This window comes from Lissotriton vulgaris, chromosome 8, assembly GCF_964263255.1.
Source record: "Lissotriton vulgaris chromosome 8, aLisVul1.2, whole genome shotgun sequence".
Classification (NCBI taxonomy): domain Eukaryota; kingdom Metazoa; phylum Chordata; class Amphibia; order Caudata; family Salamandridae; genus Lissotriton; species Lissotriton vulgaris.
In genome coordinates this window covers 1,419,564,652-1,419,581,493 of record NC_141696.1, presented here as the reverse complement: position 1 = coordinate 1,419,581,493, position 16,842 = coordinate 1,419,564,652, and the positions used below count along the sequence as shown (strand labels likewise).

The window sequence follows — 16,842 nt, the reverse complement described above, 5'->3', positions numbered from 1 at the left end:
GTCCTATACTCCTTGAAACTAAACTCAACAAAGCATTTCTTGGTGGCTCACAGCAAAATGTGTAAGTTACAAATCCAATTGGGTGGGAGGAGGGGAGGGCGAGCTTAGGGCCAGACTCTAGTTATGGCCTTACAGGCAAATCGGCCTAATTTGTCCTTGAGTTCAGCCAGAGATTAGCTCTGCACACAAAGACTTGCAAAATTTCTGCAAATTTTTTTTGCCATTTTTTCCTTAAGGTGACTTTTTGTTCCTGGCTGTTCTGGTTTCCATTTTAGATTTAAAGAAATGGAGTGTGGCCTGGGATTCGCACAGACCCTCCCTAGTACAGAAGTGCTACAGGTATTACTGGCGGGTATAGATGGCCACATCACACAAACCCTGTAGAGTCCGCACCAGCTCCTGCTGGAGAGTACACTGAACCTTAGCATAGCCCAATAGGTGTATGCAATGGTACATCTGTGGATTCCATTATCAGCAGATGAATTAAATGTATCTCGGGGAGCTCATAACCCAATGAAAAGAAATACTGCGCGGCTGTAGCACGTCCCATGGGCACCCTCATGCCCTATCCCTTCACACACACCCACTCATATACCCAGACACAGCAAGCACCATCCATCTGACACGTTTACCCACCCAGTTCCAAGAAATAAAGCATGAGGTGACATTCACTGACTGACCAACAGAAGTCTGAAGTATGTCCCCATGTCAAAGAACAGAAGAGTCCTTGCAAACATTTAAAAATATTGTTTAGAGAACGGCGGTTTTATATAGCTTTTAGACTATCTCTGCTTTCTTTTTTGTCATTATGCTATTGTGTATTTGTGAAAGGAAGATTGCTATATTTTGAAACTCGGTTCTTGATTGCTCAATTATTTTTCATCTAAAAAACTATTGTTTTGGGGGCGATTGTCAGTCAGTTTACATATTCATTTCCGTTGCATTTTTTATTTTATTTTTTGCTCTTTGCCCAGCAATATCTTGTCAATATCTTGTCAAAGACCAGGCTGAGAAGCAGGCATGGCGGCCCGAACAGAGTGTAAAACGGCAGGGCTTCGATCGGTGGCCACTCCCCTCCCCTCGGGAGCCAGCAGTACCCCCGACTTCATTACATACAGACTGCTGGCACGCAAGGGTTGTTTGAACTGGCATCCGGTCCCGGAGCGCTGCCAGGGCCTGAAATGAGCTGCAGAGTAATTGCCTTTGGAACAAAAGGGCTCCTCTCCCAGAGCTAAGATTAATCCCGCGATGCTCACAAGATACCGGACTGGAGTTACTCCTTCAGGAAGCAGCTAACAAGCTGGTGAGGCGATGGGGGCGTCTGCAAGGAGCTGGGGTGGTGGGGACACAGTGACGGCAAAGAAAGGGAGGGGGTGGAAGGAACGGGTCGCGGTGGCATGGGGGGTGGGGCTGGAGGCAGCCAAGAAACTGAAAACGGCAGCGTTCACGAGGAGGCGGTCGGTAAAACGTTTGGGGTGGTGGGAAACGATGATGGGAGGAGGAGAACAGTGAAGGAAAACGAACACTAAAGAAAGCAAAGGTGGTGGTGAAAGAGGAAGGGGCAGAAGCAACAAGTAGAAAGTTGGAGGGAGTCTGTAAGGAGCCTGGTGTTGGTGAAGACTGGCAAGAAAAGAAAGCAGACATGTATTGGGGAATGGTAGAATGTTACGCGGATCGGAGCGTGACAAGCTGGGAGAGAAACTAACTCTTAAAAAAAAAATGGAGGGTGAGACCATACAGTGGCAAGGGGAGTAACAAGCATTTACAAGTGGGGCCGGGGACACGGACAGCGGGAGGGGGGGCGGGAACGGGCACACGGACAGCGGGAGGGGGGGGGCGGGAACGGGCACAAGGACAGCGGGAGGGGGGGCGGGAACAGGCACAATCAAAAGGCAGAAGGCAAGAAAAAAAAAACAAAGCACTCACCTGGACTTCTTCCGGCGGCGGTCAGCCTGGAGGAATGACAAAAAAAAACCTTTGAAGAAAAATAAAATAAACAACTGCCGTTCAAAAAGGGGCGGGATGAGAAAAATTCTCCGGAACGCCCACCAATCTGCTCCGAGAATTACAGATAGATCTCTCTTCCAATGGCTAGCCTCCATTTATGGAGCTAGCCAATGGAAGAGAGAGGCGGGTGAAAGGCCCTTACTGAAAATCAAAAGATTTCGCCTGCGCGAACACTGCTGCGCAGTGGACACCAGGCCAAACCTAAAAAGGATACAGATACAGCCAAATCTATGGGAGCCCTGCAGTCGCAGGCTCCCAGACGTTCATTTCGCCGCTCATCTTATAGAGGCGCCTCCAGGGGATACTCTTCAGACACACCTTCTACCTAGTTCAAAGCCCCCACACAATCCACCTATAAAAGGGGCTACCAAAGGGGTGGTTACAGAGGTAACAACAATAAGGGCAGAGGTAAAGACAACAACTCCTGCTCTGTCTCTACCTCTACCCCTACCCAAGGACTCCCCTCTCCTTCCCCCGCCCCATTCCACTCCTATCGGGGGAAGACTACAACAATACGTACCAGCCTGTGAAAACATCACATCAGACAGGTGGGTGCTTCAAATAATTCAGTCAGGTTACTGTCTAGAACTAACATCCACCCCCCCCCCCAAACATACCACCCAGACAGTGTCCAATGTCAAAGGAACATTTGACACTGCTCAGACAGGAAGTGATATCCCTCCTGCAAAAAAATGCAATAGAAATAGACCCAATGCATCAGCAAAACAAAGGAGTATACTCCCTATATTTCTTGATCCCAAAAAAGGACTGATCTCTAAGGCCTATCCTAGACCTCAGACCTCTAAACATTTACATACAGTCGGATTATTTTCATATGGTCACACTCCAGCAAGTCCTTCCGCTCCTCTTACAAAACGACTTCCTTGTCACTTTAGATCTCAAGGACTTCCACATTCCCATCCACACAGCGCACAGAAAATATCTCAGATATGTGCTAGACGGGCATCACTACCAGTTCAAAGTGCTCCCATTCGGAGTCACAACAGCACCAAGGGTGTTTACCAAATGCCTAGCAGTAGTAGCAGCACACTTAAGAAGACCGCATATTGACGTCCTCCCATATCTGGACGACTGGCTCATAAAAGCCAGCTCATACAGCCAGTGTATACAACACACTTACGCCACAATTCAACTGCTCCACGACTTGGGATTCACAGTAAATCACACCAAGTCACATCTGCAACCGTCACACATACAACAATATCTCGGCGCTTCACTAAACACCCAACTAACACTAGCCTATTCCTCTCCAGCCAGGATAACAAGTGTACAAACTCTTCTAACAAGATTCAAACTGCAACACTCGCTCCCAGCTCGAGTGTTCATGCAGCTCATAGGAATGATGGCATCTTGCATATTTATAGTACCTCACGCAAGACTGCAAATGCGTCCACTTCAAGAGTGCCTAGCACACCAATGGAACCAGGCTCACGGTCAATTAACAGACCTAGTGTTGGTAGACAGTCAGACTCATCGCTCTCTGCAATGGTGGAGCACCAAAAACCTTTCAAAGGGCTGACCGTTTTAAGAGCCAGTTCCTCAAATAATCATGACAGCGGACGCATCGCTCTCCGGCTGGGAAGCTCACCTACTGCATCACACCATACAAGGCAGGTGGACACCGCAACAAAAGTTACTCCACATCAACCACTTGGAGTTGCGAGCTGTTTTTCTAGCCCTAAAAGCATTACAGAAACAAGTATCAGGCAAAGCTGTCTTAGTCCGCACAGACAATATGATAGCCATGTACTACATAAACAAACAAGGGGGAACACACTCTCTGCATCTCTCTCAGTTAGCACAGCAGATATGGAGATGGGCTATACCACTAAAGATCTTCCTCTTAGCCCTACACGTTCCAGGAGTACAAAACACCATAGCAGATCTGCAAAGTCGAAAGACACAGCAGATCTACGAGTGGGAACTTCGTCCGCAAGTTCTTCAACCGTTCTTTCAAATGTGGGGACAACCTCAGATAGCCCTCTTTGCCACCCACGAAAACGCAAAATGCCCAAACTTTTCCGCCAGATATCCACACCCGCTGTCCAAAGGCAATGCGATATGGATGAACTGGTCAGGACAATTTGCGTACGCTTTTCCTCCTCTCTCACTACTTCCGTTAGTGGTACGCAAACTACAGCAACATTCCCTAACACTCATTCTAGTTGCTCCTACTTGGGCCAGACAACCGTGGTACACCACGCTGCTGCAACTATCTGTGGTACCACACCAGAAACTCAGCCTATCTCCACGCCAATTAACACAGAACCATGGAGAGATCAGACACTCGGACCCAGCTCAGCTCAACCTAGCGATCTGGCTCCTGAAGTCATAGTTTGGTTACCTCAACCTTCCTCCAGAATGTATGAACATTATTAAAGAAGCTAGACGTCCCACTACTAGAGCATGTTATGCTGCGAAGTGGAAATGGTTTGTGATCTACTGTCAAAACATCCACATAAATCCTTTAGATGTATCTATTCAACACATCATAGGATACCTATTACACCTTCAAAAGTGTAATTTAGCCTACACGTCTATCAGACTAAACCTTGCTGCCATTGCAGCATACTTACAAAATAGACAACATCTATCTATTTTACCTGCTATAAAAGCTTTTTCATGTAAGGACTCAAAAGAATAATCCCTCCCAGAATGCCACCTTCCCCAGTGTGGAACTTAAACATTGTTCTCACACGGTTAATGGGACCTCCTTTTGAACCGTTACATAAATGTGAATTGCAATTCCTAACTTGGAAAGTAGCTTTCCTAGTAGCTATTACTTCTCTCAAAAGAGTTAGTGAACTACAAGCATTTACCATTCAAGAACCCTTTCTGCAAATGCATCATAAAAAAAGTGGTTTGTCGTTCTAATCCTAAATTCCTTCCAAAAGTAATTTCACCATTCCATCTAAGTCAATCTGTTGAACTGCCCGTATTTTTCTCGCAGCCACAAAGTCGCAGAAGGAACTCTACACACCTTAATGTCAAAAGAGCATTACTGTACTACATCGAAAGAACACAAGCTGTTGGTAAAACTAAACAACTTTTTGTGTCCTTTTCACCATCACATAAAGGTAACCCCATATCAAAATCGGGGATAGCTAGGTGGATTGTTAAATGCATACAAATATGTTACCACAAAGCTAAACGTTCGTTAACAATTCCTCCTAAAGCCCATTCTACAAGGAAAATAGGGACTCCAATGGCATTTTTAGGGAACATGCCCCTAGATGATATATGCAAAGCAGCTACATGGTCTACACCGCACCCATTCACAAAAAACTATTGTGTAGATGTGCAAACTAAACAACAAGCCACTGTGGGCCAGGCTGTACTAAAACTCTGTTTCAAACAACTGCAACAGATACGGGTGGTCGCCGCTTAAGGTGGGTACTGCTATACAATCTATGCACAGTGTGTAATCTGCAGCTCATATGCCTCAAACCGAAAATACTACTTACCAGTATGCGTCTGTTCTTGGCATGTAGAGATGCAGAGTTACACACGCCCACCCACCTCCTTGGCTACCTTTATCTGTTCCAGTATTATCTTAATTAGATACAAATCACATGGACATCACTACTTCTTGTACAGCTCCATCACTTCCCTAATGGCGAAAAACAATCTGGGCATGGAGCCGATGCCCATGCGCAGTATCATCCAAAGGAGGAGTCACCTATCCTGTGACTTCCAAAGACTTTTCTACAGCAAAAACAAACTACAAACATCTGGGCCCAACACTAGGTTACAAGCGCGGTAACAAGCATTTTTAACATAACATAACTAGGTGGCCATCTGTGCACAGTGTGTAACTCTGCAGCTCTACATGCCAAGAACAGATGCATACTGGTAAGTAGCATTTTCCTTTTGTCTATTTTGGGGTTATAGATAGCTGAAAAAACACTTATAAAGAAAGATTTGGAAAACACCACTGAAACACAAAAAAAAATAAACACTGAAAACATGGCAGCCCAACCATAAATAATCTATGCCGCCGATCCTGCTATAGAAGTTTAATTTGAGTCTGCCACTCACAGTGCTGCCAAATGAACAATACAGGAGCACCATCAAAGTACCTGATGAACGTGCACTAGTTCCCTCTAGAAACTGAATTTAACTGCTTTGTACATAATACAGCTAATTTTAATCTGAAGCACTTTGAAAAATAATTGTCATAATGGCTCTGTATCTTTTGTAGGTAGTGTAAGTTGGATCTTTTTCTAAGGTGCCCCTTAGGTGTATTCCCTGCTATATAAAACCACAAATAAATACCCCTCCTTAACCCCCCATACCCTACCCAAAGTGCCATCAAAATCTTACGAGTGATAGCAGCTCATACTGCACAAGTAAATTGGGTCTCCTGGTCGAAATAGCCAAAATGAAGAAATCAGAAACCACTGCAGGACTTCTCTAGTCTAGTCCCTAAACTCTGAAAGGCACTGCCTGAATCTGTTTGATTCTTTCACCCACACTACTGAAAGCACTCAAAATATTTATTTTCAAGTAAGTCCTCCTTCATCCCTTTCTTCTTTCATTATTTTGTTTGTTGTTCTTCTGTTCACCTCCGTAATGCTAATGAATTTCCTTTGTGTTTTGAGAGACTGGCTTTGGTGAGTTTTTGCCCTGATCCTCACAGGTGAATACAATAACTGTATCTTCTCTTGTAGTTCACCTTTTAGTCCATTGTATAGCCCTCTTCCAGGATTACTGTAAATCCTGTTTTCGTGCACTTTCTCGTGATTTTTTATCATTCCCAGTTTGCCAAAATTACAAAAATTAACTTTTCAAACAAAAATCCAAAGTGATTAATGTAATCAATACATTTTCGGCCACATGCATCAACCTATTTAGGAAGTGCAAACAGTGGGAGTCGGTAAATTCGGCCGTTTGCAGTTCCTAAATAGGTTTTTTGGATGCATCAAACATTTTTGGAAACATCGCTATTTTTAGCGAATTCCAAAAATGCAATTGCTTTTAAGGAATCGCAAACTTGCGATTCCTTAAAAGCAATGCATGATTACTTTTAAAATTGTGAATTCGCAATTAGGTGGTGCAACTTACCACGAGGGTGAACCTCGTGGTAATTTGCGAAAATGTATTAAAATGCTCAAAATTGCATTTTAAAACACTGTCATGTTACAGACACACATGTCCTTAGGACATGTGTGTGTGTAACATGCACTTCAAAATACATTTCAGGGGTGCAGGGGGGTCCTTTGGACCCCCCCCTGCACCCATGGAATGCATTAACATTTTGCGAATCGCTAATTGAAATTCGAAAATGTCAATGCCTTCCCATTGATTCCTATGGTCCGTTTGGCCCATAGGAATCAATGGGAATTGCAAAATCGCAAATTAGAATTCGCATAATATTTGCGATTCGGTAAAAATTGCGATTTTTACCGAATCGCAAATATTATGCGATTTAAATCATGCATCCCATTTTGCGATTCCTTATTTGCGATTCCCTAAAAATCGCAAATAAGGAATCGCAAAACCGGACTTTGATGCATGTGGCCGTTTGTTTCTACATAGAAAAACATCTAAATCAATGATACCTTCTATAACACTGTTCTGCTGTTAGATTTTAATTTCCGGTAGTAGCAGCTTTGCCTTCTTAAATTGAATCTTCCTTCAAGGGTAATGAGTCATTGGAGATTCCCTTAGCCGTGTATCATAGACCTGTGGGTGGTTTGTATTGTATCTAGTTTGGATTTTACTAGAGACAGGGAAACTAAATATATCCTGGTCTAGGGTGGTGGTTCGTGGGAGAACTCAGAGCCTGAAGAATATAAATTTAGAATGAAGGTCCTCTAGAAAGTGCCATTTACTTGGTAACAGAGCATTGAATTACACACCATATATTAGTTAAGTAGTTGGTCAGTTTGAATGATTTGCTGTAAAGTCCTTCTGCGTTAGTTTTGTAAAGTTCTAACAGTTGTTTTTGTGTTCATGTAGTCTGATCTTGCTTTAGAAGAAGGGGAGATACCTGAAGAAAGGCCAATGAAATTGAATAAGCTGCGTAAGCGACGGCAGAAGCGCAGAGAGGAGACGGAGGAGGATGACGACGATGATGATGATGAGGATGATGTAGACGAGGATGACGAGGAAGAGGATGAAAGTGCCCAAGAGCCTGAAGACTCTGACTTTAATGACTTCACTGCAAAAGAGGAGTTCACAGGCAATGCTGGAGAAGAGACCAGTTCCGCAGTTCAGAGTATTCAGCAAGTGAGTGTCTGACACCATGACAAATAAAATGCCTGATTGCTAAATTGTCAGGGGCGTGGTTAAGGTATTAATTTGCTTAAGGCCAATCTATTTAATGAAGAAAGAGTAAAGGCCTTTATTTATAAAATAAAAAAGTATAGTGGAGAAGTGTGGCTCACTGATTAGAGCGGCAGACCCTGATGCAGAGGTCTGGCCCGGGACCAGGGTTCAATTCCCGACGCGGCAGGGTCTTGAGCCCAAAAAATGTCCACTGACTCGATAATTCTCGCCTCGGTGCCTATTCTAATCATGGGGTCCCACGCTGCAACTCTGGGCAATAGCTTGCTTAATCTCCACTATGGCGGCCCACCCGCTGCGGGATGCCTGGCTTTCACCTTGGGAATGCCCAGTAGGGGTTATCTCACAGGGAAAAAGCCAGGACGGGTTCCCAAGGCAAGCGCCTTGATGCCTTCGGGTGATACGTGCGCTATATAAGTCGCAATACATTTACATTTAGTTTGTTTTCTGTCCATGTAAAAAATAAATGATGGAATTGTATCGAAAAGAAAACCTAAATGTCCCACAAAACTACAACCCATACTAGACTTTAAAGGGAGACTTTTGATCCTGGATATGGCTAGATATTAGTTCCAGAATTGGTATGCTTCGGGGTTGGTCATATATATTTAAATTCTTCATAACACTTGCCCTGTACTCTACCCCTATTCAGGTTGTGAAGGACAGTGCTAAAAAAGAAGTACATGTATATTGCTAATATTTTCTACCATGTACTCCATACCCCTCCATTTCCTGTATTCTTTTTGTGTCTTTTGGAGGAGTTATGATATTTAGGGGTTATCACTCTTAACTATGGATGACACGGAATTGCATCTACTTTGCCTCCCCAGACCATGTGCTAAGCTTTGCTTCAGTCAGTGGAAGCAGTGGTCACCTCCATCTGAGCAGTGATGTCAACTTTGCCAGGGGCATCCCTCACTCATCCTCACTGATGCAACTGGTGCAGGCAAAGGCTCAAGAACACAGGCATGAAAGAGAAGAAGGCTCTAGATGAACTGTCTCTTGGCACGCTCACCTCGCGTATGTTAGCACACCCAGTACTGGGCCATCAACCCTGCCACATTTGTTCAAATATTTGAGCACTGCCATCCTTGAACTCCTTTGCTATCCACTGGGGGATGGCTCCTCCCATAATACATTGTTTTTTGCTCATTTATGTACAGTCCCGGTAGGCCAAGGCTTACTGGGTGTGGGAGGGGGTGTTGGAGGGAAGAGACTTCTCTTAAATGGCTATGATGCCGATGCACCTGCAACTGTGCCAACACCAGGGACACATCTGAAAAGGGACCTTGCTTCGGAGTTCCAAGGGAATGCACCCTCCAAGGAGTCCAGCCTGTTCAATTCTGTCACTTTCATGCTCCTACACACTTCTAAAGCTACTCTGCAGATATGGAGGTGACATTTTCTGATTCTCCACTTCTTCCTAAATCTGTACCTCTGTCGCCCATGTTTAAATTTGAACCTATATATTTAAATTGCGGTCATTGCTCCAATTATTTTTTTAAAAAGAGAACTACCTGGCAGGATGCCTTGGTGATTAAAACATTAACCGCTCAGATATGCAGTGAGCTGCAGCAGGTCATGTTAGGTAGACTACACATGCTTCAAAAGTAGGTAGATTGAGTATGACTGAATGAGAAACTTATTATTATGGAAAGTGGTCTCAAAAGTAAAGTATTTGATCATCTCCTGGTTAAATGTGGTGGGTGACTGCTGTCTCCAGAACTCAGGATGTGGCAAAAGTGTACTTTAAGGTGATGCCCAGAATTGGAGAGCAGTTAATAAAGATAAATAAAATGGTAGTATTGATAGCCTTTGCAAAATCTGCTTGTCAAATGTCCTACCTTTAAGTGGGAGCCCAGAACATGTGCAGTGAATACTAGAAAACCAAAACTTACCAGTAGAGATGGCAGAAGGCATTTTCTGTTGATGGATTTTCATCTGGAAAATGATTGCCCCTGTGTTATTATTTTTACTAGTCTGAAATATTTCTGTCTTTAAACATGAAAATAGGTTTAGTTTATAACAAGTCCACTTTAAATCCTAATTTCTACTAGGAAGCTGTTAAAGTTGAGGATACCAGACAGCACAACGGTCTTCCTAAGAGCATACTGGGTGTTTGATCCCACCCATTGCTTACATTTGGTTGGCTTGCCTAGTTCTCATCTGCATGTTTCGAATTTGTTTACCAACTTCTCAATCTTGTGTTTGTACATTCCATGGAGCATAGCCTCTTTGTCATCTTTTGATTGGCTAGCTTCTATGCTTTTACTGCTTGTTTTTTAAGCACTATATTGTTTTCTTTTTGGTTAAGCACTTCAAGAGAATGCATGCCTTTCCAACTATCCCCTGTATGCACTTCTCTCCCCCTGCACACCGTGTTGCTTACTGTTGCTGTGTTACTTACTGTTTCTCTCCGCCGCCCCCATGTTTACATTCCCTCTTGTGTCCTCTTCCTGGTGCTTTCTAGGCTTGTGCTTCTCACTAGCCAGCTCTTTTGCTTACTCCCCTCTTGCTTCTCCTCCCCAACCCCACCCTCTGCATTGCTCCCTTCCCCCGCCTTCCATGTTGCTTCACCCTACCAATGCCCTCCTTCTCTCTTACCTCTTACCTCGCCTCCCCTACATTGTTTTCCACCACCTGTGCTCTCCTTGTTTTCCCACCCATACTGTTCATGTTGCTCTCTCCACCTGTGCCCTGTGAGTTGCTTCACCCATACCCTCTGTGATGCTCTCTGCACCCATGTCCTCCATGTTGCACTGCATACCAACACCCTCCATGTTGCTTAAAAAAAGACCTTCACTCTTTTTTCTGTTTATTTGCAGATCCAATTCTGATTGGCAAGTAAAACTGATAAAAAAAGGGGCTGTGTCATTTTGTGGCCCTGTATGTGTGGTGCATATTCCTTCAAAATGATGCAGCTGGCGAGTCATATGCTTTTTTTTCTTATTTAACCATGCTGCACAGCTTCGGCGGTGCTGTACAGCATGGCTAAAAACCATTGACCAAGCTAATAGGTCTCAAATTCAGAACATATTGGTATTGCCAAAGCTTATTTTGTTATATCAGCTGCTTGAGGGTGTGAACAGCCTCTTTGTGTGGTAGTGCAGTTACAAGACAGCATTTATTTAAATTTAAAAAAACACCAGCTCCTCCTTGACGTTCTTAACAAAGATAGAGAATATGTGGTTCAAGACCTGCATTAGATCTCCTTTCATTTAGAACTGAAGATTGAATTGTCTAGACTGATCTTGCTGTGAAGTGGCTCCTGTTTGGGGTGAGCCCAATCCCTGTTCAACTAGTACCTCTCCTACCCCATGTGAAATTCCTGACCATGGATTTATATAGACTGATATGAGAACAGAGGTGTCCACAGACTGCTGTACAACTATTGAGAAGTTTACTCCAGATTCAGTTAAATCCATGCCACTTGGGCCAAAGCAATAGCAGGAATATGTGAATTCAACACAATAGAGCTTGCCTTCTGTTAATGTCTTTGTGTTTTCTTACCCTTTGGTAGGGTTCCTTATCAGAAACTGATTTAAAGTTGAAAGTATTGGAGAGGAAATAAGATTGAAGAGGGGTGCCATGAAGTTTATATAAATATAGCTACGACCTCTGGTATCTAAGATAACGTTTTAGGCTTGGAGGGAGATTAGGGGTAAGAAGACCCAAAGGTGAGTAAAATTGGACAGGAGGAGATAAGACAGGAGTATGGAAAAAAGGCAGGCCTCATCAACCATTTTGTCAGGACAGATGTTTGTCAGCAGGTTTCTCCCTGGCATTTGGAAGGTTCAAGCAATGGGGCATATATCAAAGGTAATATGTACTGAACAGTGCATGCACAATAGAAAAAGTCACATAAAACATAGTATTCCACCGCAACCATTTTTAAACTAAAGAGAAAAATATCTTGAGTAAAATAATACTAAAATGACACAAATCCAATCCGGGAATCTAGAGATATCAACTCACAAAGATGTAAGTAAAAATAGCATCCGAAAATTTCAAACTCTGTCTGTAGACCCTGGAAGTAAAAAAATTAATTAACGTTCCTAAGTCTAAAAAAACAAAACTGGACTTTTTGACATTTTGAAATTGCAGCTTCCCCCATGAAACTGAAGGCTAGATACTTGAAGCGGGTTCATCTCCTGGACCCATGGAGATTTCTTGCTGAACCTTTCCTATGACCCAGTAAGCACAGTGAAAGGAGCCGGGGAGTGGGATTTAGGCGTGAACCAGAGACTACGGGCTGGGCAAGGAGGACGGCGGGCCCTGACAGCCTCTGGACGAGGAGCTGCCAATAAGTGAACCCAAGAAGAGAGAGGGTCAGATTCATTATAATTAAGTTCTAAAGAAGTTATCATTGTTAACAAACAAAATGGGAGCAAACAGCAGCAGTATTTTACGGATCTTTCAGAAAATGAGTACCTAAAACAATTATTGGGTACTGAGTCCATTGCTGAGAACGATCCATTTTGGAACCAGCTTTTGTCTTTCACATTCACTACTCCAACAAACAGTGCGGAATCCAAGGTTTTAGCGGAAGTCACAATCTCAATCTGCAAGCCATTAATTGAGAACAACCCTAGAACTGAGAACCTTGGATCTTTAATCCGAGACTTCCTCATTCGAACCAAAGAGCTTAAGATTTCAGCAGAATGTCAAGACCAACTCTTTATATGGCAAGTGCACAATGCCTTGTTTATCATTTGCTGTCTGAGAAATTGCAGCTTCACTTTACCTATCATGAGAATTCACCTGGATCTTAAGAAACAAGCACAGAATCTGAAGATCTGGTTGAGGAGTTATGCTACCTCATTGTGGAAGTTCTTCTCTTGTTATATCTTTTTATAGATGAACATCAATCAATACCTTTAGGACCAAAACACAAAATAGTCTTTTCTACTGGAGTCCTCCAAGCCCTGTACAAAAAGCTGCTGCACGTCTTCTGCTTCACCCTCCCAAGTTCACCTCTGGGGTATGCTATGTGACTTACAATGGTTGAGCTATTGAATGGCATGTGCAATTTAAGGCTCTATCCACAAATGCCTATCAAACACCGGCCCACTCTATCTCAGTTCCTTGAAGTCCCTGTACTCACCCACACACGCACTGTGTTCAAGCTTTCTTATGCTGGCTGTAACCTCCAGAATTCAAAAATCCCTCAAAGGGGGTCAAGCATTCTCTTTCCTTGGACCAAAGCTCTGGAATGCTCTGCCACAAACTTTGAGAGTGTGTCACTCACTCTCCTAATTTAGCACATTGCTTAAAACCTGGCAGTTTCAACCTCCTGATCTTTCTTAATCGCCTTCTCATGAGACAGCACTCTGGACTGGCCTAACACTGGGGAACCTATTTTAGGTAGCCATGCGCTTTATAAAACATGTGTAACAATAATGTCTCATCGCAGAACTGGACTGAATTTTTCTGAGATGCTGAAAGCCTCGTCAGAAAAATAAAGCTGAAATTCAATCCGACGTTGTGGTACTGCTGGCCAGATACTTTTACCCGCAGGTCTCCCTGAAGCTCTGGATCTCTGGAGGAAAAGTTTTTGAAAGTTTCCAATCTTCTGGTGCTCAGACAGCCACGCAGAGTATACATCTGAGGCCCCCTGGACCTCACGGTGTGCACTTAAAGTACCTCAAGGTGTTGGGCAGAGACCAACGCCAAAGTCCAGTCCAGCTCCAGTTCCCACTCGTACGGTGGGTGTTGGCATGAAAATGCCTCTTGCAGCTGTTATGTTCCTTTCGTCTCACAGGAGGTCAGCCAACTGACACTTGGAGTTCGCTTCTTGTCCTTGGTACGTAAGGGAGCAGGTGCATTCTTTCAGGGCTCATCTCAGATCACATACAGCAGTTCCAGTCCTCTTTTGACCTTCTACATTTTCGGTATGTGTTCTGAAGGGTTTTCCTGGGAATGCCAAATTTTTGCTTGGCACCAACAAGCAGCTGGGGGTGACTTTTGGGCTCACCCTAACCAATTGGGTATAAGTTTCCAGGGCCAGCCCTACCACGTTTTCATCAGTTTCTTTTTTACCTGGGTTCAAGCTGCAGCTGTCAGGCTACGCATGTTAGGCCTAAAGCCATGTTTTCACTGCCACTGTAGTGGATGGCGCAATAGGTACTGAAGTCCACAAGTGACATTTACCTTTCCAAGCCTTGGATGTATTTCTGCACCATATTGAATGTTTGAAAGTTAACTGTGTCAGCAAGGTTTCAAACCAATTCCAACATGTTCAAGGGATCAGAGCTCATACATTGGGCACTGGATAGCAGTTTCTCAGTGTTAGACTTCAAGATTACCAGCAGGTGAGTCTCAAAAGTAATGAAAAACTGGGGCTGATCACTTAAACAGGGGTAACTTCTCAGTTCTTGAGTTCTTGAATTCAATAAGAAGCTGAAGACCTGTTTTTTTGAGTAGTCACACTAGGTCCTACGTTTGGTGAGCCTCTCACCTGCTCAGCACTAGGATGCCCTCCCGGTGGTAGTACAGTCTCCAAATCAGCATAACATACTAAGACCTTAGTACGCTGTTACCATCCTCTTAGACCTGTCAGCCTTAGGGTGGTCTTGCCCCAAAGTTTTTACCCTTTCCCCTCCCTTGCTGAATTGGTTTTTGTTGGCTTTAGTGTTTTGTTCCCCTATATTTCTTTACTGATTTGTTCATGTTCAAATAGGTAATTAGTTTCTAGAAATATTTCAATGTAAGCTTCTGCTTAGAGCTTACTATAGTTATTTTCTCGATAAGCAGTAGAATAAATCCCTTGTAGGTAAATTTCTAAAAGTGTCATTTTTAGAATTGTGACTTAAAATCTGACCTTACCTTTAAAGAGGATTTTAAATTACAATTCCTTAGAAATCAACATGACATTTGTACTTGTTACCAAACAAAAGGTATCACTTATTAAATGTAATACGATAACCCAATGTTATCCTATGGTAGGGTAAGGCCTTCTCTATGGGCTGTTGAAAGCCTACTCTGGGGGTGACACATATATTAAAAAGGGAGCGTCAGGCTTGGCAAAATACTTATTTGGCCAAGTTGAATTGGCAGTTTAAACTGCACAGGTGGCAATGGCAGGTCTGAGACATGTTTTAAGCAGCGGGTGGCCCAATCCGTGCTAAAGGCCCAGAAGTAGCATTTAATTTACAGGCCCTGAGTATATGGTATACCACTTTATGCCAATCAGATGTAAGCCAATTTTACCTTGTTTTAAGGAGCGAGCACAAGCACTTCGCGCTGGTTAGTATTCGTGATGTTTAAAAATGTCCCTTATATTTCTTTACTGGTTTGTTTATGTTCAAATAGGTAATTTGTTTCTAGAAATATTTTAATGTAAGCTACTGCTTAGAGCTTACTATAGATATTCTCTTGATAAGCATATAAACAAGCTGTAGAATAAATCCCTGGTAGGAACCTTGACCTGTCTATTCATTTATTACCCATTCCTCCAAGGGTCTATTGGGTTCCCCACTCCCTCCCCATTTTCAATTTTTTAAAGTTGCCATTTTCTTGTACTAACCATTTGTTACTGAGAGCCTGTTTCCTGAGGCATGGGACTAGGTGTAGTTGGCAGCTGACCTTTGTCTATTGCTCCCAAACAGCCACACAATAGGGGGGGTCTTGGCGTTGGCAGGATGGGGGGGGGGCAGAGCTGTGCACAGCCGCCTTGCACTTCAACGCATCTGCCTTAGCCCTCATACAGAGAACTTCACACTAGTCTTTTGTTCCCCCAGACCACTTGAGACCAGAGCAGGGAGGCAGTAAATTCCAGACACTTCTGTTTGAACTCCAGAAGTTTCTTCCACTTTAAAAGGGGCAGCAGGTATAGAATTAGCACCATCAGACACTTAGGTTCACTCCTGGACCTGTGGAGGATACTTAAATCCTGTCCTACATATCAGAGGACTGCCCTGCTGCTTGAACCCAGGACTACCAGAGTGACTCCAGGGCTTGTTAGCTGGCCTCGTGTTGTGAGCTATGGTGAAATAACATGCTCCAACTTGAACCCTGCAACTGGACCCTATCAGAAGTATATCCTACATCTTCCAAGTGGTTCCCACCCAGTCCTGGACCCTTGGAATTGGTGTAAAAGATGCCCAAACAGCCTGCAACCAAAACTTCAGAAATATTTCTGCCAAAACGTACCCTGAGAACCAAAAGAAGACGAGAACCTACCTGCTCACCGATCCACCCAAGGTGTATTGCCAGTCAGCATGACTTCTCAGAACTTCCCACTGCATTCTTATCTGCTGCAGCTAATCATGTTCAGTAGCTCCTTTCAGAAGACGTATATGGCCTTGCCTTGTGGAGCGCTCCTCAGGAACAGCCTGCAACTTCCTCCCGCTGGCAATTTTTTTTTTAAAAAGGGGACAAAGTCAAAACCTAGAATTCTTCACTGCGACTTCGTACAGTGGCTCCCCGACAATGCAGCCTACTCCACAGACACCACCGGCTGCCTTGCCCATTTAACTTTACCTTCTCAGGCATTTTTCTTCAGAAATTCTATTAAGTCCGAAAGTA

The 16,842-nt window shown here is 43.6% G+C and overlaps 1 protein-coding gene across 3 annotated transcripts in view; it reads left to right on the top strand.

The window, feature by feature from the left end:
* PRDM15 (PR/SET domain 15) overlaps nucleotides 1-16,842 on the top strand; it is a 502,608-nt gene that overhangs the window by 476,584 nt on the left and 9,182 nt on the right. For all 3 annotated transcript variants that reach the window (XM_086935443.1, XM_086935442.1, XM_086935441.1), the window contains one exon: nucleotides 7,990-8,259. In XM_086935443.1, coding sequence (XP_086791569.1) covers nucleotides 7,990-8,259 — 270 coding nt within the window. The remainder of the gene's footprint in view (nucleotides 1-7,989; nucleotides 8,260-16,842) is intronic.